The 21,860-nt window shown below is 40.5% G+C and overlaps 1 protein-coding gene across 1 annotated transcript in view; it reads left to right on the forward strand.

Annotated features, from left to right (window-relative positions):
- Positions 1-19,593: 19,593 nt before the first annotated feature.
- The window catches only part of LOC150079659 (histidine--tRNA ligase, cytoplasmic-like), a 90,811-nt gene continuing 88,544 nt past the window's right edge, over positions 19,594-21,860 (forward strand). Inside the window, exon 1 of the mRNA XM_090383528.1 lies at positions 19,594-19,823. Coding sequence (XP_090239654.1) covers positions 19,737-19,823 — 87 coding nt within the window. The 5' untranslated portion in view covers positions 19,594-19,736. The remainder of the gene's footprint in view (positions 19,824-21,860) is intronic.

A 21,860-nucleotide genomic window follows, 5' to 3' on the forward strand; every position in this document is an offset into this window, starting at 1 on the left:
ATATAAGTTCACGTTTATGAGGTTCTAGACAATTCCAGTTACCCTCGTGGGTGGAGCAGTTAGGGTAATCGCCGTCTTTCTCACACCGGATGCAAAACACCTCACTTCTAATCCCGTAAATGACGCGAGAAATTTTTATGGATCTTATTCACAATGTCGCTGAGTTAGTTGGCCTCAGGCGAGGGTAGCATGATTTTTTTTCTCTCGGGTTTTTCGTCCAGCACACAGAATATCCACCTCAGAACACACGCAATTTACAGATATACAGGGTTATTTAAAAATAATTAACACTTTTAATAATTTATTACTCAGTAACTAGGTTATATATGAACATGTATCAAAACCAATTTGTAAAGGAACTAACCAATTTGTAAAAATTAATTTGTAGAGGAACTATCACAGTTATTTTCATAATCTTACAAATGCCCAATATGCGCCCCTCGTGTCACAAGGAACACACAGACCTGCAGTCTAATTCAATCCAGGCCAAATTTTTGAAAGTGTTCAGTTCTTTTTGAATCACCCTGTATTATATACTGCGCAATATGGCCTAAGTTGCTGATGCACCTAAAACCCTACGACAACCAACCAATATTCCAGTTGGGTGCGGGAGTGAGTGGTATGTGTGTTAAGCGCCAAATTAACTATGGCTATGAAGCAACAGTATATTGTGTATGTAAATTGCATTTTATGATCCAGTTACCTGTTTTCTGGACGAAAAATCCAAGTTTCTTGAAGAAAAATCATTCAACCCTCGCTTAAGATCGACTAACTCATCCACATTGTGGAAAAAGCCCATAACAATATTTTGTGTCATTAATGGGTTTCGAATCAGAGCATTTTCCACCCGGCACAGACAGGACTGTGGATTATATCCACCGTACCGCCAGCGAAGGCAATAGATGCTTCTGCTGTCGAATTGTTTTGTGTCGGTATGGTTTTTAATTGGAAGATTAGATTGTTTTGAAGAAGGCGATGCGATGTCATATGTTGCCATTCGAGGATTATGGTTTTTATTTATTTATTATTAAATTTTAAATCAGCTTGATCTGATATGTCGTCGTGACAGCGTAGAGGTAAGGTTGGATCAAAGATTAATACACATAATCAATTCCCATAGACGGCCATGGTAATACAAAAACGATCTCAGCACCATCACTGGTTACTAGGTATATAGGCTGCTATAGTAGATCTTTTAGCTTAGTGCTATAGCCACTGCAACGTGGTTTACTGTGGCTACACGGTGAATGCATCTGAAGTGAGCTACAAATAGCTACAGTGTGATACACAGATTTATTATTATTATTATTATTATTATTATTATTAGCCATATGGTACTAGGAAGCCTGAGGCTTATGCTGCACCAGCCGAAAAAAAAAAAAAAAAATTCCCGAGTTACCCCCTTGTGTGTGTGTGTGTGAGAGAGAGAAAGCGAGAGAGAGAATTACAAAGGCATCACCAAGAAAGAGAAGAATGATGATATCCAGCTCAGGACCCTGGGTTTTCCAAGCCCATACTCACCATATGTGAGCCCCCGGGGTTATTTTAGCCAACTTCGGTTTATTTTCATTTCATACTACTTTAGCCAAGATCCGTAACCTAACTGTACACAAGTGTTATTATATTAAGGTTGGTTTACCGAAATTTATGTAAGGAGAAGTCCCCAGTTTAGAATTTCAACGTGTATCCACCTAAATGCGTCACAGGCAATGTCGCAACTCGGTTTACTTGTCTACACGTAGAATGCATCGACAGTGAGCTAAGACTGCGGCGGACTTTGTTTTTCCTATTCTTGTACTTTCACCACATCAATCAGTCAGCTGTTCCAGAAATATCACTCCCTTCTTTCGAAAATACTCGAAAATAATTTATTGATATTCACAAAATATACGACCGCGTCTTAGGTACACACAAAAGAAATGAGCTTTTCTCCAATTTGTCATACGACTGTGACTGTCATGCTCAAAATCCGCTATTTTTAACACTTAACCCGCCAACTTTTTAAATTTTCAAATCCTATTAATGGGTGCCATAAAAATTTTCAAGTCCCCTACGTTATGTCCAGACAAAAACTTCCAAATTGCATATCAAATTCAGTTTATTCTGAAGAAGAAGTCAAAAATAACAACTACCGTTTAACGGAGGTGATAAATTTATGCAGTGGCAATATTAATCACTTGATTTCTTGGTTGGCGAAAAATCACATTTTGCAAAATAGAGCTTTTTGTGAAGTTTGCAATCTTGAAATGAGGCTTACAAAAAGTAAATGTAAAAGTGATATGGTAGCGTAGCTACCCTATTTCGGGCCCGGAGGCAAAAAACATGTCCAGGCCCCTACTTAATTAATGAAAATTGCAAAAACAGGAGACAGCCAAAGACGCCTGGCCCCTATGGGCCCATCCCCGGGAGGCAACTTGCCTGCCTACATGATAGCTACGCCACTGCTGATATGTTTAGATGGGGTTGTAAGAAATCTTGCCGTAAAACAAAGAGTATTAGACATAAATTATTTTTTGATGATAGTAGATCGTTATCTCAAAATTTATTATTTCTATACCTCTGATCCCAAGGTTGGTCTCAAGAAGGCATTGTTCTTGATTTAAATATCAATAAAAACACTGTTATTGAAAAATGCAAAGATCTGAGGGAGATCTGAAGGTTATCAATAATTGATTCAGATAGTTAACTAGGGGGATTTCAGAAAATGGAATACCTATCGAATTTGAAATTGATGAATCAGTATTTTTCAAAAGAAAATATAATTGAGGACGACTAATAGGAACACAATGGGTTTTTGGTGCAATCGAAAGAACTATCAAACGATATTTTTTAGTTACAGTAGAAAATAGAGTTAAAACAACTCTATTATCAATTATAAGAGAGAGAATATTGCCAGGTACAAGAATCTTCAGTGATGGATGGCCTGCATATAAAGATTTCTACCGAGACATTAATTATACCCATGATGAGGTTATTCATTGCTATAATTTTGTTTCTCCAGATGATTCAAGTATGATGAAGAAAAATTATCCAATGGCATTGCTTCGCGATTTCAAAAAAAAAGCAGGGCTAATAATGGTGTCATTAAAATTTCTCCCATATTTTTTGATTTGATTCAACAATTTAAAGCCATGTCAACGGTCGTGTCGTTTGACCGCGAGTGTAACTACGTATTGAAATTGTTGTCGTTCCCCTCAGGGGATTCCCTAAATAATATAAAACCGATTCTTCGCTTTATAAAAATAAGCAAAAAAAAAAAAAAAAAATGAAATAAGATATCCCTACTATGTTTACGATGTATATCAATAAAACATTTCAATTATGAAATATTTATATTGTTAAATAAATATTTCTTAATTTAAATGTTACATTGCTAAAATATATAAAATGCTAAACATATTTTAAAATTTTACATTTATACTCTTTCCACTAAAAAATCCGTTATTACATATTTTAATCTGCCAAACCAGAAGCAATTCCGCTAAAACTAGCGGGAAAACCACGAAATTGGCAATATTGCTTGCGAGGCGCTGCAAACGCTTTTTGTTTGTTATTTGGTTTTTAGGAACATTAGCAACTAAGGCTATATTGCTCCGGGGATATGCGGTGGTCATTCCGTGACCTTTCCGCATCCTCTGTATTTGGTGGGCACGGGCTCGAACGCTGATCTAATCAAGAAGCGTGTGCTACTGCACTGCTGCTCCTGCCCACCTGGCTACGGAGGCGCTTCAAACACTTTGTAGAAGTTGACTGTCTGTAATACTAATGGGTTAGTTATTCAATTTGATTTCTGGAAATCGTTTTATTCGGTGAGTTATATACACTGTACTGCCACTTTATTAGGTACACCTACCTAGTAGCGTGTTGAACCTCCTTTAGCCTTCAAAACAGCCTGAATTCGTGTAGGCATGGATTGAACAAGGTGCTCAAAACGTTGTGCAGGAATGGAGTACCATGCTGACATGAGTGTGTCATGCAGTTCCTTGAGATTCGACGGAGGTGTAGGCCTGCAGCGAACAACCCTTTCCAGCTCATCCCAAAGATGTTCAATAGGATTGAGATCTGCGGACTGAGTGGGCCACTGCAGCAAAGAAAAGTCATTTTCATGTTCCTGGAACCTTCCATAGTGATTCGGGCTTTGTGCACCGGCGCATTATCCTGCTGGAAGTAACCATCTGACTGAGGATAAACTGTCAACATGAACGGATGCACTTGGTCAACAACGATGTTTAAGTACGATGTGGCATTCACACGTGAATCTATGGGTATCAATGGACCCAACGTGTGCCAAGAAAACATTCCCCACACCAGAACACTGCCCTCCATCACCCTGCACAGTAGTCGTCAGACAAGATGGGTCCATGGATTCATGTTGTTTTCACCAAATTCTGAGCCTTCCATCAACATGATGCACCAGGAACTTCAACTCGTCAGACCAAGCAACTGTCTTCCAAACTAGTGCTGGTGTTGCTGTGCCCACAGGAGGCGTGTTCTCTTGTGTTCTTCATTGATAACAAAAGTGCGCAATGTGGCCGTCGGCTGTTGTAGCCCATTCGCGACAAAGTGCGACGAGTGGTCCGTTGCGATATTTTGTTCTGCGCACCGAGGTTGTATTCTGACGTGATTTGCGACATTGTGGCCCGTCTGTTTGCTTGCACAATTCTAGCCATCCTCCTCTGACATCAACAAGCGATTTTCTTCCACAGGAGTGCCGTTGAGAGGATCTTTTCTGTTCGTTGCACCATTCTCGATACACCCTTGAAACTGTGCTGCGTGAAAAGTTCAGAGGAACTGCCGTTTCAGAGATGCTTTGTCCAGCACGTCTTGCACCTACTACCATGCCACGTTCGAAGTCCGTTAAATCACTCCTTTTCCCTATTCTTGCTACGGTTTGTACGCTTAACTGATACTAGAAAGGTTGTTCTGCTGCATTTATATCCACAACTGTGGTCATGTGACTTGCAACTTTGTGGGACAAACCATTTGTGTGCACTGCAGGAGTGTACTTGACAAAGTGGCAGCACAATGTATATCTTTATTGCAATCAGTGAAATCATTTAAAGCATCAATACAAATTAAGGCTACTATGGGGTATCAGTATATTGTGTCTGCATACTGATCGATGTGCCTATTTGCTAGACGAAAATCCCGAGTTTATGGGAGGGAAAAAAACCATGCAATACTGATCTCACGCCAGCTGAATAACTCAGCTACATTTTGAAAAAAGCCAATAAAAATTCTTCCCGTCATTGATGGGACTCGAACTCAAGGCTTTTCTACCCGGTTTGTAGAGGTCGGTATTTACAGTATATCAACTGTGTTCTAGGATTGAGCTTACATAAGTTCGTGTTCAGCTTGTGCATTTATGTACAACCTCAACATACCATTTCAGATTGTACATATTTTCAAGAATTAGGCATCTGTAATTTTTGTCTTCACCAATTTGTAAGAGCCCTTCCCTATAAAATTTAGAGATAGCTAGATTTTATAGGGAAGCAGATGATCAAACCGATAGTGTTTGCAGGGACTATTCTCTTTAGGAAGTTAAAGTTTGTTACAGTGTGTCAACGTTGAATGTGTTGGTTGGGTCAACCTCTTTTAGTAGTCTTTGGACTAATAACATTGGCTGCTGCTTGGCGTCACAGTGCTCAGTAAAGAATTATACGAGAGAAAACAAGTTCATATTCAATTCCACTGTTTTCAAGGTGGCATTTCCATTACTGGCTTGTAAGATGAACCCAAAGGGGTGAATGGGTTACCACGGCCTAGTTATAGAACGAATATTTCAATATTCTAGCCGAAGAGCCTGATCTTATAGTCTCCTGGTGTAGATGATCTTTGAGGTATGAGGTGGAATGGGGTATAAGGCTCTCATGATGTATTAATTAATTGGTTGAGAATTATAGTCAACTTATGTGCTCCATAGAGCAGGGTAAGTTTTCTTCTTTGCTTTCAAGAAATGGACGATGAGAAGGATACCGAAATGGATGAATCTGGCCGGTCTTATAGAAAAAAGAAAGATAGCATGGGAAAGTTGCAGAACAACGAGAAGTACTGAGCCTACAACAATAGTAGTGCTACAGATAAGGTTAGGAAGGCCAAGGCTGCCTATGAGAAAGCACTGGCTTAGAATACGAAGAACGAGGACGAAGAATTTTTCGTATATGTGAATACAAAGAAGAATAAAACAAATCAGATCGGTCGCATGCGTACTTTGGTAGTGAGGCTGCGCCATATGAAATTAGTGATTTCGAATTACAGATGACTGTTTATTAGAAAAATTTTGGAGCCTAAAGCCAAGTAAAACTCCTGGAGTTGATGACATATACCCAATAATTTTGAGGGAGGTGGCCAGGGAGCTTATTGAACCATTGATATTAATTATGAGAGTATCTTTGGACTTGAGAGAGATTCCTTTGGATTGGAGAAATGGCAGTGTATCGCCAATACACAAAGGTGTTTTTAAGAATGAAGTCTGTAACTAAGTGGGTGCGATTCCTTTGGGTTGGAGAAGGCACTAATGATATTAAGAGTAGGGGACCGGCAGAATTACTTAACAAGTACAAGACAATGATGAAAAAAACCCGTGAATTAGGGTTGAATTTGAAAGTGTCTGCAATTCTGCCCAGACACGATAGGAGGGAGTATATGATGAGAGCCTTGTCGATCAATTCGGCCCTGGAGAGATTGTGCAAGGCTCAAGGGGTAGAATTTTTCCTGGTCTGTGCTTGTTAACAGGAGAGACTGCTTCTACACGGATGGGATACACTTAAATAGAAAGGGTGCAAGAATATTTGCTAATGCTATCGAGGCAGAGTTAGGTGAGTCGGAAAACTGCTAGCTTGAGTGGGACACATGGACTAATAGATTAACAGTAGCCGCTGGCAGAGGTAAAAGTGATTCTTGCACTATTTCTGTTGAAATGCAATCGAGCAGCAGCCTGGAAAGCAAGGCAATGGGAATTACCAGGACTGCTGGGAGTCATAGTGGAACAAGTAAATACATGGGCTGTGTTAGGGGTAACTAAGTGTAGAAACAGGTGATTGTATACTTGCATGTACACCAATGCTAGGAGTATAGTTAATAAATTTGATGAGCTTGAAGTGCTAGTCAAGACATCAAAGGCGGATATTGTTGGGATACCAGAGATAGGTGTCACACAGATATAAGCAGTGCAGAACTGGTATTTGGGGAGTACAATGTGTACAGAAAGGATAGACAGGACAGGAAGGGAGGATGGGTTATGCTGTTAGTTAAGAAACACATAAAATCCAAGGAAGTGCATCCAATTGATGTGGGTGGACAATGCAATGTTGAGTATGTTTGGTGTGACATAAGCACTAGGAAAGGAAATATGAGAGTAGGTGTGTGTTATAGGCCTAATGAATCTGATAAGTACAATGAGCAATTGTGCAGAGAAATAGAGTGGGCCAGTAAATTAGAGTGTCTTATAATGAGGGATTTTAATTTACAGGATATTGACTGGAATTTGTGGGTTGGTCGCTCACACACTAGCAAGGCTTTTGTGGATTTATTGGATGATTGTTTTCTATAGCAGCATGTTCGGGAGGCAACTAGAGGGAGTAATACTCTTGATCTGATCGAGAGCCTTGTCGATCAATTCGGCCCTGGAAAGATTGTGCAAGGCTCAAGGGGTAAAATTTTTTTCAGCCTGGACTGTACTTGTTAACAGGAGAGATTGCTTCTACAGGGATGGGATACACTTAAATAGAAAGGGTGCAAGAATATTTGCTGATGCTATCGAGGCAGTGTTAGGTGGGTCGGAAAACTGCTAGCTTGGGGGGAGACAAAGACCAATAGATTGACAGTAGCCACTGGCAGAGGTGAAAGAGATTCTTGCACTGCTTCTATTAGAATGAGCAGAAGCCTGAAAAACAAGATGCATGATATTTCAGAGACTGCTGGGAGCCATTGCGGTACAAGTAAACACATGGGTTGTGTTAGGGTAGCTAAGAATAGAAACAGGTGCAGGTATACTTGCGTGTACACCAATGCTAGGAGTTTAGTAAATAAATTTGATGAATTTGAGGTATTGCTCAAAACATCAAAGGCAGATATTGTTGGGATATCAGAGACGTGGTGTCACACAGATATAAGAGATGCAGAACTGCAATTTGGGGAGTACAACGTCTACAGAAAGGATAGACAGGATAGGAAAGGGGGAGGGGTTATGCTATTAGTTGAGAAACACATAAAAACCAAGGAAGTGAAGCCAGTCGACATCGCTGGACAGTGCAGTGTTGAGTCAGTTTGGTGTGACATAAGCACTGGGAGATCAAAATTGAGAGTAGGAGTGTGCTATAGGCCTAATGACTCTGATGAGTATAATAAGAAACTGTACAGGGAAATAGAGTGGGCCAGTAAATCAGAGAGTCTTATAATGGGAGATTTTAATTTCCCAGATATTGACTGGAATTTGGGGGCTGGTCACTCACACACTAGCAGGGCTTTTGTGGATTTATTGGATGATTGTTTTCTACATCAGCATGTTCGGGAGGCAACTAGAGGAAGTAATACTCTTGATTTGATTATCAGCAGTGATTCTTCATGCATTAAGAATCTGCATATAAATGAACCACTAGGTGGCAGTGATCACAGTGTGCTGAAGTGGGATTTACTCAAAGAAGTAACTACCATTAGGGGTAAAGGGAAGGGTTATTGCTTCCGTAAAGGCGACTACGATGGACTGAGACAGTATTTAAATTCTATACAGTGGGACCAACCGATGATGTTACCAACAGCAAATTCAAAATGGGAAGCATTCAAAGAACTTATCTTGGAAGCTACTAGGCTTTACATACCAACTAAGAAATATTGTTCAAGGTTTAGGCCAAAATGGATGTCAGATGAACTAATGAGGCATATGGCAGAGAAGAAAAATGCATGGGATACTTACAAATTAACACATGACACAGAAGCCTATGATAGATACAAGTTGATATACAACCAAGTTACAAAGGAGGTTAGGCAGGTGAAGGCAGATTACGAGAAATCCTTGGCAAGGGATGCAAAGAAAAACAGCAAAGAGTTCTTTACTTATGTAAACTCTAGAAGGAAGAGGATGAATCAGATTGGTCCACTTGATATTGATGGGTCAACTGTTGATGATCCTGCTCAGGTAGCTAACAAACTAAATGAATATTTTGCATCGACATTCACACATGAGGAGTTATTCAGCGAGGGGAATGCCAGAGGTGTATTCAACTCTAGCAGTAAGCTACAGAACCTTGAAATAACTGGGAGTAAAGTGGAGGAGAAACTGTTCAAGATAAACACAAGAAAGGCACCCGGGGTGGATGGGATCTATCCAGTTATATTAAAGGAGGCAGCAAAGGAAGTAAGCAAACCCTTAGCCATAATTATGAGAGCTTCCTTGGACTCAGGGGAGGTACCCATAGACTGGAAATGTGCAAATGTGACCCCAATTCACAAAGGAGGATCAAAGGCTGACACAAGTAATTATAGACATGTGAGCTTAACTTCTGTTCCAGGAAAATTAATGGAGGCACTGGTTAAAGAAGCACTGCAGGATCATTTAGACAAGACTTCAGTTATAGCTCGGACACAGCATGGTTTTGTTAAGGGGAAGTCTTGCCTGACCAATTTGATTGGATACTATGATGCAGTCACAAAAGAACTGGATGCAGGGAATAGCTTTGATATTATATACTTGGATCTTAGAAAGGCTTTTGATAGAGTTGCACATGGAAGACTGCTACACAAATTGGAGCAGTGCGACATTGGAGGCAAATTGCTGCTATGGATAAAGGGGTGGTTGAGGGGGAGAAGACAGAGAGTGGTAATCAATGGACACTGCTCATCGTGGACTAATGTTATTAGTGGAGTCCCTCAGGGCTCAGTGTTGGGTCCATTATTGTTTTCTGTATTTATAAATGATATTGATGATGGTATATCAAGCTTAATGTCCAAGTTTGCAGACGATACAAAGGTAGGCAGGGTTGTCAAGGACACTACTGACACTATGCTGCTGCAACAGGATCTGGAAAGGTTGAGCAGATGGGCTGAGAGGTGGCAAATGAAGTTTAACATTGACAAATGTAAAGTACTACACATGGGAAACAGCAACCCCAGAGCAACGTATCAACTCTGTGGTACTACACTGACAGTGGTAGAGAATGAAAGGGACTTGGGGGTGGTTGTGCAGGCAGATATGAATTTCTCTGAGCAGTGCAGACGGGCTGCAAGAGTAGCTCATGGAGTATTGTCAATGATATACAGGAATTTTTCCAGCAGGGATAAGGAGGTGATTATTCCCTTGTATAAGGCAATGGTCAGGCCACACCTAGAGTACTGTATACAGGTCTGGAGGCCTCATTTCAAGAAGGATGTAGAGCTGCTGGAACGAGTACAGAGAAGGGCAACAAGATTAGTGAATGGAACAAAGGGGTGCTCTTACGAAGAAAGGCTTAAGTTTTGCAAATTACAGTGTCTGGAGACTAGGCACCAGCGAGGTGATCTGATAGAGGTGTATAAAGCCTTGAATGGTTTGAGCATGCTCAATGCTGATGGGATTCTTCCTCTAGCTCAGAATAATCACCTGAGAGGGCATAAATTCAAATTGAGGAAAGACAGATGTAGGATAGACGTGCGGAAATTTGCCTTTAGCCAGCGGGTGGTTGGTTGGTGGAACAGACTTCCATCCCTTGTAGTGGAGGTTGGTAGCCTAAATAAGTTTAAGGCTCAGCTGGACAGGTATTTTGAACGAACAGAGGGGTGAAGTGGATGTGTGTTTTTTTTTTTTTTTTTGGCTGATGCTGCATAAGCTTGCTTTCTTGCATCAAATGCCTCTACTAATGCTAATGCTAAGTGCCACTGTATCGCCAATATATAAAGGCGATTTTAAGAATGAAGTCTGTAAATACAGAACGGTTAATCTGGCTTCAATGATAGGGAAAATCTAAGAGGCAATAATAAAGATTGCAATCCAGGGACATTTAGCAAGAAATGGCATTCTGAAGAATACACAACATAGTTTTGTAAGAGAAAATCATGTTTAACTACCCTGGTAAGCTATTTTGTTGTAATTAATGGAAAGATTCTAAGCTGGATTATATGGTGACTGCAGGGCAGAAGGCAGAGGGTTGTGTTAAACGGATATTCTTCAGATTGGCGTGGACACCAAATTTCGGTTCTTGGGCTACTGTTGTTTCTTATTTTCATAAATGGCATCAACAAGGGATAAAGAGTGTGGTGCCGAATTCAGACGACGTAAAGATTGGGAGCCTCGTTAATAATTAGTGCGCTCCTTCAGGATGACTTCAAAGTTTCAAGAATGGTCATAAAATTGGCAGATATGTTTTAAAGCAGCAAAATGCAAGATTTTACACTTGAAATACCAATATCAAGAACACCTCACCCTACAGAATGAAGAAACTTACCGAGGCCTGACTCAATTTGCAATGGACCTATTTACCAGGCAGAAAGCGCTACCACCACCACAGTATCCGAATCAATAGGTCAAAACAACCATGGCTGCCAATTGTTGCTGCGCATCGCTGAGCCATGGATGCTAATGCCTTGGACCAACTTACACAAGACTTGACCAACAAACCATCCGGAGTAGAGAACCCAACTTGATCCCTCACATCTCAAGTAGTCCACAGAAGGTCTCCCCACTTGGTTTGGACAATACTAGCAGTGCAATCAAAGACCAGGTCCACACATACCTTGAAAAATTCCTCATCATTGACTCCTGGACCAACTTCTTCACACCGGACGTGACACATCTAATCAAGAAGAGACCTACCATCGATCCCTGGACTTGACCATCATATCTTGAACTCCCGGTTTTGACCTCCCCACTATTCGTTAACATGGACTACTGGACCAGCCTTCAGTCTGGATGCGACACAGACTGACCAAATGGAGTCCCAATGACAACACCTGGACTAGACCTTCCGAAACTTGACCCATCCACCATAGCAGCACTCACGCTGCTGGATTTCCACGAAGTTGTCGGCTCCTACTGACTAGCCGTGCTAGCCGTAATTACCCTGCACTTGCGGGGTATCTCTTTCTCTCTCTTTTATTTATTTTTTCCCCCTTTGGGGTGATTTTCCGCCCCCCGCCAACCTACTCTTCCCCCTGATGTGACATTGGGTATGCCACACTGTCAGCAGAAGCCATCTTCCTATTGGCTTCTTTCTTCTGTTTCCTACCATCCGGCCTTTTACCCCCTCTCCCCCCTATTTTTCTCTTACACAATCCTTTTTTTGTGGGGGGTTTCGTCCACCCGCCACCCCACTCTTCTCTCTGGTGAGCCACTGGGCATGCCACACTGTTAGCAGGGGCCATCTTCCCTGTCGGCCCCTTCCTTTTGTTTCCTTCCTTCCAGTCCTCTGCCTTCCTCCCTTACTTTTCTCTTACACAACGGGTTTTTATTTTATTATTATTTTATATATATATATATATATGTGTGTGTGTGTGTGTGTGTGTATGTATGTATGTGTATATATGTATATGTATATGTATATGTATATATGTGTATGTGTATATATATGTATATATATGTATATATGCCCCACAAGTCTAAATCTAAATACATCAAAATTATTGTCCGACCTATTTGGCCCTAGAACAAGTTATCAGTGAACAACCCTACGCTCTGTTAAAATTACAACCGTTGCTCAAGAAACAGCGACCATCTCATTCCCAAATCTGGTCCTAGCCAATGAAATCCCACGAAAGTAAGTGGCAGGACCCGCCCGAGTACTCTAGCATCAACCTCCAGTCAACCTTCCCGTGCCACGGTGTGGTAACGTCGGGTCCCCCTAGGAGCTCGGCGGCTAATAGACCGGAGGAATAAAGAGAACAACACAATATACAACACATGACCCCCACACACCTTCAAATCCCTGGCCCGACACAATGTACACCCGCGGAGGTGGGAGAAACTCATGAGCCGTTAGACACTTAACATACCTTACCTTACACCTTACACCTTACTTGAAATAGCAACCCCAAAATATATGAAGCATTTGGTGTGGTTGAATTATAAATAGTAGAAGAAGAAAGGGATCTGGGAGTTACGAAACGGGCAGATATGAAATTTTCTGAGCAGTGTAAACAGGCGAACAGGAAAGCCCGTGGTGTCCTGTCGATTCATCGAACGCTATATTGTAGAGATAGAGACGTCATAATCCCACTGTATAAGGCAATTGTAAGACCGCATTTGAAATACTGTGTTGTTGGTGTAGTAGGGTTTTTGGAGCATCAGCGACTAAGGCCATATTACTCTGTGTATATTGTCTGTAAATTGCGTGTATTCTGAGGGATGAAAAACCCGAGTTTCCGGGAGAAGAAAACCGATGTTTCCTCACCTGAGACCGACTAACTTAGCCACTTGGTGAATAAGGCCCATAAAAATTCCTCCCGTCATTGACGGGACTCGAACTCGGGTATTTTCCGCCTGCTCTGGGGAGGACGGCGATCATACAAACTGTTCTTCCCACGAGAGTAAAATACTGTTTCCAAGTATGAATGTCTCATCTGAAAAAAGACATTAAGCCACTTGAAAGGGTCTGAAGAAGGACAATTCGCATGACGAGATCGGCAAAAGGGCAACCATATCGAAGAAAGACTCCAATTGTGTGAGCTACAAAGTTTGGCAACTAGGCATCACAGAGATGACCTGGTTGAGGTTTAAAAGGCTCTTAGAGGGGTTAGTAAATCGAATGAAGGTGGAATTTCACTCTTATGAAAGATTCCAGAACTAGGGGCCATAAATTCAAATTATAGGAGAAGTCGTTTAGACTAAATTGTGGAAAGTTTTCTTTTAGGCAGCGGTTGTTTACCAGACTAACTGCCTTCGCAGTTAGTCGAGACTGACAGTATGAAGAAATTCAATTTGTATTTTCTTATCTACTCTTTTTATTTTTGACTTGTGCAGCAAAAGCTTGTGGTTTCCTTGCACTATATGGATAATACTAATTCTGCAGGAAAGTTAGGCCCTTATTCCATGTTAGCACTAGGTCTGATTGGATTGGCATGAAACCTTTCTAGTTCTGTCTTAACTACTAACGCAACTTGGAATTGGCCAAATTTATTAAATTGCAGTTGTTGAGCTGTGGTCGTTTTACTGTCATACAGATATCTGGTAGATTTAACTGTAAGATTTCCCTTTAAGTTTTCCTCCAGGGTAGCGCAATCTTCACCGTATTAAAAAGGCCTGAGATTCAAACCCATTAACGATACGAGGAACTTTTAGACGCTTTTTTTCATATTTATACATGGCTAAGTTAGTCCATCTCGGGCGAGGGCAACATGGTTTTTTCTTACTGCAAGCAAGCAAACCGATTAGAGAAATGATGCACTTTATAGTCATAAATAAACGATGGCTGTATGAGCCACTTGCTCGTGTCAACTGAAATGAAAAGTAAGACACTAATATGTAGATATAGAAATAACTAGAATAAATTTAGAAGATATCATTTGATTGAGAGCAAAGATTGTAGACGGTTTTCAAACTCAAAGAAATTACAGGAGGCTGAGAGCCATGTTGTGGGTTTGTGCAAGTATGATTTATTTTAGTCAAACGAAAGTAGTGTATAATTCTGAATTACTTTAAGAACTTGCTACTCAACTAGCATTAGCATTAGAACGAGAACATATGATGCAAGAAAGTGACCGTATACAGCATTAGTGGAAAAAAAAAAAAAAAAAAAAAAAAAACACAATTTCACCCATCCATTCGCTCCAAAACTTTGTCTAGTTCTGTGAATTTATTAGCTATCAACTTCCACAACGACAGATCGAAGTTTGTTTCAGCAATCAACAACCGCTGGGTAAAGGCAAATTTCCGAACACCTGTTCTACAACAGTTTCCGCAATTTGTATTTATGCCCACTCAGGTTCATAATCTGAGAAAGAGGGAGAATCCCATCAGCACTGAGCCTGCTCAAACCATGCTCAAACCATTCAAAGCCTTATTCACCTCAATCAGATCACCTCGCAGGTTTCTAGTCTCCAGACGCTGCAATTTCATGAACTTAAGCCTTTCTTGGTAAGAGAACCCCTTCGTTCCCCTAACAAGCGGGATAGAAACTCCGTTGAGAGCTGGATAGATTTTTGTTGGCTTTTGTTTAAGCGAGAAAACCATGGTTTCTGATTTCTCTGGATTGATGTGTAGATTGAATTGCTTGAGATAGATAGATATTGCTGCAAGAGTGTATGTTAGCTCTTCCAAGATTTGGTGAGGGCCTGGATTTGCCGTAATTGATGAGAGTGTCTTTAGGTAGTCGGCATATGTTAGGGTATTCCGCTCTTTGGTTATCAGTGGAGCAATGATGGCGGTGAAAAGGAGGCCGGATAGCACTGCACCTCGCGGAACTTCAACCGAGATTACTTTACAATATTGGGAGTTATCTACAGACTGTTTCACTATGCGGTTACTCTCTGCAAACTCTACATCATTCTTAAATGAGGCTCCAGACCTACACGCAGTAATGAGGCGTGGCCTGACCATTGCCTTATACAAAGGAATAATCATCTTATTTTCATTATTAGCAGAATTTCTCTATATTATTGGCAAGGCCCCATGACCTGCTCTGGTAGACTGTCTGCACTGCTTAGAAAATTTCATATCTGTCTGCACAATTATCCCTAGTTCATTTTCATTCTCTATCACCTTGAGGGTAGTTCCAAACATTTGGTACATTTCTCCAGTGTTACTGCTACCCATATGCAGTACTTTGCATTTGTCAATAATAAACTTCAGTTGCTACTTCTCAACCCATCTGTTAAACTTTTCTAGATCCTGTTGCAGCAGCATACTGTAATTACTGTCATTAATGTCATTAACAACCCTGCCGACCTTTGTATCATCTGCAAACGGGGACATTAAGCCTGATATATTTTCATCAATATCATTGGTAAAAATACAAAACAATAATGGACCCAACACCGAACCCTGGGGAACTCCACTAATAACATTAGCCAACGAAGTGCAGTGTCCATTGGTCAACACTATCTGTCATTTCCCACTCAACCACCCCGTTATCCACAACAGCAACTTGCCCTTAATGTCATACTGCCCCAATTTGTACAGTAGTCATCCATTTGCAGAAGTTTGCCTTTAGCCAGCGTGTGGTTGATTCTTGGAACAAACTTCCATCTGTCGTTGTAGAAGTTGATAGCTTAAATAGATTCAAGGCAGAACTAGACAAACATTCGGAGCGAGTGGATGAGTGAAATCAGAATATTTTTTTTTGTGGCTGATGCTATATATAAGCTTGCTTTCTTGCATCATGTGCCTTTACTAATGCTAATGTCCAACAGTATGAAAAGCATTCCTGAAATCCAAGTATATGATATCAAAATTATATTTTGCATCCAGTTCCGTAGCCGAGTGGTCAGGAGCAGGAGTGCAGTAGCACACGCTCTTTGGGTAGACCGGGGTTCAAGCCCCTGACTACTGAATACGGTTGATCTGCCAACCCGCACTGGACCAGCGTGGCAGATTATGGTCCATTTCCCTCAGCATGAATTGTTTAGGAGGCTTCCATCCTGCAGTGGGTTGAGAATGGCTGCACATTACCAGTTCCATTGTGACCACATCATAGTATCCAATCAAATTGGTCAGACGAGACCTCCCTTTAAGAAATCCATGCTGTGTCTTAACTATTACTGCAGTCTTGTCTAGATGATCCTGCAATGTCTTCAACCAGTGATTCCATCATTTTCCCCAGAACACAATTTAAACTAATAGGTCAATAGTGCATGGGGACCTCCCCCGAGTCCAAGGAAGCTCTCATAATTATGGCTAAGGGTTTGCTTACTTCCTTAGCTGCCTCCTTTAATACAACAGGATAGATCCCATCCACCCAGGTGGCTTTTTTATGTCTAACTTCAACAATTTTTCCTCCACTTTGCTCTCAGCTATTACAAAATCATTTAGCTCCCAATTGGAGTTTAATAAACTTCTGTCCTCTTTTTCCCTACAGAATTCCTCATGTGTGAACGTAATGAAATATACTAGTTTAGTTTGTCAATTATCTGAGCACGATTATCAACAGTTGAACTATCGAATCAAGTGTATCAACCTTATTCATCCCCTGCCTTCTAGAATTTATATAAAGTAGTCTTTGCTGTTTTTATTTGCATCCTTTGCCAAAGATTTCTCGTAATCTGCCTTTGCTTGCTTAACGTCCTTTGTGACTTGATTACACACTAGCTGATATCTACCGTAGGCTTCTGTGTCGCCTGATAGAAAATGCATCCCATGGATTTTATTTCTCTGCCGCGAGTCGCATTAGTTCATGTGACATCCATTTAGGATTAAACCTTGAACAGTATTTCGTAGTTGGTATGAAAAGCCTAGTAGTTTCCAAGCTTAATTCCTTTAACGCTTCCCATTTAGAATTTGCTGTTGGTAACATCATCAGTTGGTCCACTGTGTAGAATTTAAAAACTGTCTGAGACCACTGTAGTCACCTTTACGAAAACAAAAACCCTTCCTTTTACCTCTGATGGTAGTTATATCTTTAAGTGAATCGCATATCAGTGCACTGTGATCACTACCACCTATTGATGACTTTATTTCAAATTTTTGATGCACGAATAATCACTGCTGATAATCAGATCAAGAGTATTACTCCCTCCAGCTGCCTCTCGAACATACTGCTCTAGAAAACAATCATCCAATAAATCCACAGAAAGTCTTGCACGATTTCGAGTGACCAACCCACATGTTCCAGTCTGGGATATCTGGGAAGGAAATAAATGGAAAGTTAAAATCCGATAAACTATATGCTGTACTGAGTTGGCTTTGCATTAGCAACAACGACTGAATACCTTGTAGTGGCGACCTTTTTCACCTAATACAGCCCATGGACTCTCAGCATGAAATTCACGAGAATGTCCTGTGATAGTATTACTCATACATTGCACAATGTTCAGTGATGCCTGCACATTGTTAAGAGGATGGTCCTACCACCGAATGTCTTTTTCTAGTAGATCACAAACAGGGCCTTGCAAAGGTACTTGGAGACCTAGATGGAAAAGGGGCTACGTGGCCTCGTTTATTCATGTCGAGTCTTTGATGGCTCCTTCGATTGGGTCCCCCTGGATCGAGGGCCCTGATGCTGCGCATACAATGCGCCTCCCTCCCATTTGCACGGCTCTGGTCTCAAACATTCTCAGTTGGGATGAACGGGTGCTTTAGGTTGTCAATGAGTGGACAGAGAATTATCATTTTCATGAATGTGAGAATTATCACATTCATTTAGAATTATAAAAAAGGAGGCCTGGGCGTCTAGGCGTCGATTGCCACAGAGCCAATAGCAGATGTACCGTGTTATCGATGCAAAAAAACAATAATAATAAACCTAAAATTATTGGGAGCCCCTATAGCAACTACGGCCACTGTTATACAGAATTTTAGGGTTACCTCATCGTTTCTTGTGCTCAGTGTCATTTCTGTACTTCCATTTCTTTATCATATTGCCGTTGTAGGCTTAGAAATTTTAATTCCCTTCAGGTAGCATACACAGACATTTTCCCCACATCTAGCCATTATTCCCTTCTGAAACTTAGGTCTTTTCTTGTCCTCATCATTTTGGGTACATTTTTTAAAATTTATTTCGGACTAATCATCATCTTTATTATCCAAAATATTTTCATGTTTCGTGATTATAATTTTCTGCATTCAGCGAGGTGTCCCTTGACTTTTGATAGTTCAGTATATACACTATAATCAAAAGTATTGGAATCATATAGAGTAATACATTGACTATGCTAGCAGTAGCAACTAAGGCGTTGATCTAGCGCCATTTACACCATGAAGTAAAAATTCAGCTGCAGATGCATTGTATTCAGTTTCTTTTGAATACGATTTTTATCCTGCAACTTAACGGCATGTCTCATGGTGAGTATCGTCTGGTGCATTTTTTTTTTTTTTTAAACAGAAATTCAGGTTTTTCATTCTTAAAACAGTTAACCGATCATAGAATAGATGGAATTTACAGACTTGAGTTATTGACGCATGATGTTCTAAGTTGCTGTACCGAAAAAAAAAATAATAATAAATATAAATAAAAAGTAATAAATAAAAAAAATAAATAAAATAAAACAGAACGTGTTGCTGCTGTCTCGCCCTGTGTGTGTGTGTGAATGAGTCTTGGTTAGATTTCGGCTGCCGAAGTTAAAGAACGGTTGTTGAGAAGACGTGGAACTGCTTATGGTGTTTTTTTTTTTTTTTTTTATTAATATATGATCAAGTTAAGGAGGTCGTACGCGAAGAATGAGTTATTGTAGGTAGAAAATCTCGGTTGATTTCAACCCACACAATAGCAAAACCGGGCATGGAATTTATACGTTACAGCACAGAGAAGTAAGATATGTTACTACTCTGTGCTTTACAGATGATGTGCTGACTCCTCGTGGCATGTTTTGCTTGATAGCATGGCACATGATCAAGGCAATTGAATGATATTGTTTAAAATATCAGTTTGGAGAGCTGCTTTTGACATTTTTATGTTGTGCTGCCGAACTGGTTACCGATCGCTTGACTTACTAACATAAGACAGAGAGAGAGAAAAAAAACACACCCACTTTGTTTTCATTGGTTATCCAAGTGAACAAACTCCTCTTACAACTTAAGTTTTGTGTGTCGATTGATAACCGGAGATCTAGATCTTGCGTCATTCATTCCATGTGATTGTTTCTTGCTGTGGTTTGTGCCTCATTTGTTTAACGTGATGGATAAATCAAGTTTAGAAGAAGCGATTGAACAACAAGGGAATTTGGTTAGGAAACTTAAAGCTGAAAAGGCCTCAAAAGAAAAGGTTAGTACCAGCCACATGGGTGATACCGCGTACATCATATAACAATATGTGACATTTAAGCCTAATTGTACTATATGGATTGCAAGTTGGGGATTGTTTACTGTGACTGCTGTTTAATTTGTACTGAGTCAAGTGACAGATAGACAGTAATCAAAGCCATTTTTTCCTGGCGCCGTTTTGTGTTGTTGAATTTTTTCCAAAAATAAGTTTCTCTATTGGAGTAAGTAGCACATGTGTAGTTTTAAAAAAAAATACATTTAGCTGCTTTTGGAATGTGGTTTTATGGCTAAAAAAATGATACTGTATCTGCAACTTACAAAATTGCAATTTCCAGCGACATATTTAGGGTTTTAGGTCGAGTCTTTATAATGGAGGAGGGGGAATTCCTTAGGTACGTATATTAAGAGTAGGAGACCGACGGAATTACTTAACAAGTACAGGTCACTGTTGAAAAAAAGCCGTAAATTAGGGTTGAATTTGAAAGTGTCTGCAATTCTGCCCAGACACGATAGGAGGGAGTATATGATGAGAGCCTGTCAATCAATTCGGCCCTGGAAAGATTGTGCAAGGCTCAAGGGGTAGAATTTTTTTCAGCTTGTTTTTTTTTTTTTTTTTCTGATTTGGTAGTTGTTGGCGCATCGGCTTCTGTGGCCATATTGCACCTCCCAAGGTTTTTGCAGTACTTTGATCCAAGCCCGAGGCGGGAATCGAACCCGCGACCTTTGGGTTGCCGGGCAGGTACTTTACACACTCGGCTAGCCCGGTCGGCTTCAGCTTGGTCTGTACTTGTTAACAGGAGAGACTGCTTCTACAGGGATGGGATACACTTAAATAGAAAGGGTGCAAGAATGTTTGCTGATGCTATCGAGGCAGTGTTAGGTGGGTCGGAAAACTGCTAGATTGGGGGGGGATACAAGGACTAATAGATTAACAGTAGCCACCGGCAGAGGTGAAAGTGATTCTTGCACTGCTTTTATTGGAATGAGCCGCAGCCTGGAAAATAAGATACAGGATATTTCAGAGACTGCTGGGAATCATTGGGGTACAAGTAAACACATGGGTTGTGTTAGGGTAGCTAAGAAAAAGAACAGGTGCATGTATACTTGCACATACACCAATGCTAGGAGTTTAGTAAATAAATTTGATGAATTTGAGGTATTGCTCAAAACATCAAAGGCAGATATTGTGGGGATTTCAGAGACATGGTGTCACACAGATATAAGGAATGCAGAACTGGAATTTGGGGAGTACAATGTCTACAGAAGGGATAGACAGGATAGGAAGGGAGGAGGGGTTATGCTATTAGTTAAGAAATACATAAAATCCAAGGAAGTGAAGCCAGTCGACATTGCTGGACAGTGCAGTGTCGAGTCAGTTTGGTGTGACATAAACATTGGGAGATCAAAATTGAGACTAGGAGTGTGCTATAGGCCTAATGACTCTGATGAGTATAATAAGAAATTGTACAGGTAAATCAGAGAGTCTTATAATGGGGGATTTTAATTTCCCAGATATTGACTGGAATTTGGGGGCGGTCACTCACACACTAGCAAGGCTTTTGTGGATTTATTGGATGATTGTTTTCTACATCAGCATGTTCGGGAGGCAACTAGAGGGACTAATACTCTTGATTTGATTATCAGTAGTGATTCTTCATGCATTAAGAATCTGCAGGTAAATGAACCACTAGTTGGCAGTGATCACAGTGTGCCGAAGTGGGATTTACTCAAAGAGGTAACTACCATTAGGGGTAAAGGGAAGGGTTATTGCTTTCGTAAAGGCGACTACGATGGACTGAGACAGTATTTAAATTCTATACAGTGGGACCAACTGATGATGTTACCAACAGCAAATTCAAAATGGGAAGCATTCAAAGAGCTTATATTGGAAGCTACTAGGCTTTACATGCCAACTAAGAAATATTGTTCAAGGTTTAGGCCTAAGTGGATGTCAGATGAACTAATGAGACATATGGCAGAGAAGAAAAATGCATGGGATACATACAAATTAACACGTGACACAGAAGCCTATGATAGA

This window comes from Mastigoproctus giganteus, chromosome 10 (assembly GCF_048544385.1).
Source record: "Mastigoproctus giganteus isolate SK-2022 chromosome 10, ASM4854438v1, whole genome shotgun sequence".
Classification (NCBI taxonomy): domain Eukaryota; kingdom Metazoa; phylum Arthropoda; class Arachnida; order Uropygi; family Thelyphonidae; genus Mastigoproctus; species Mastigoproctus giganteus.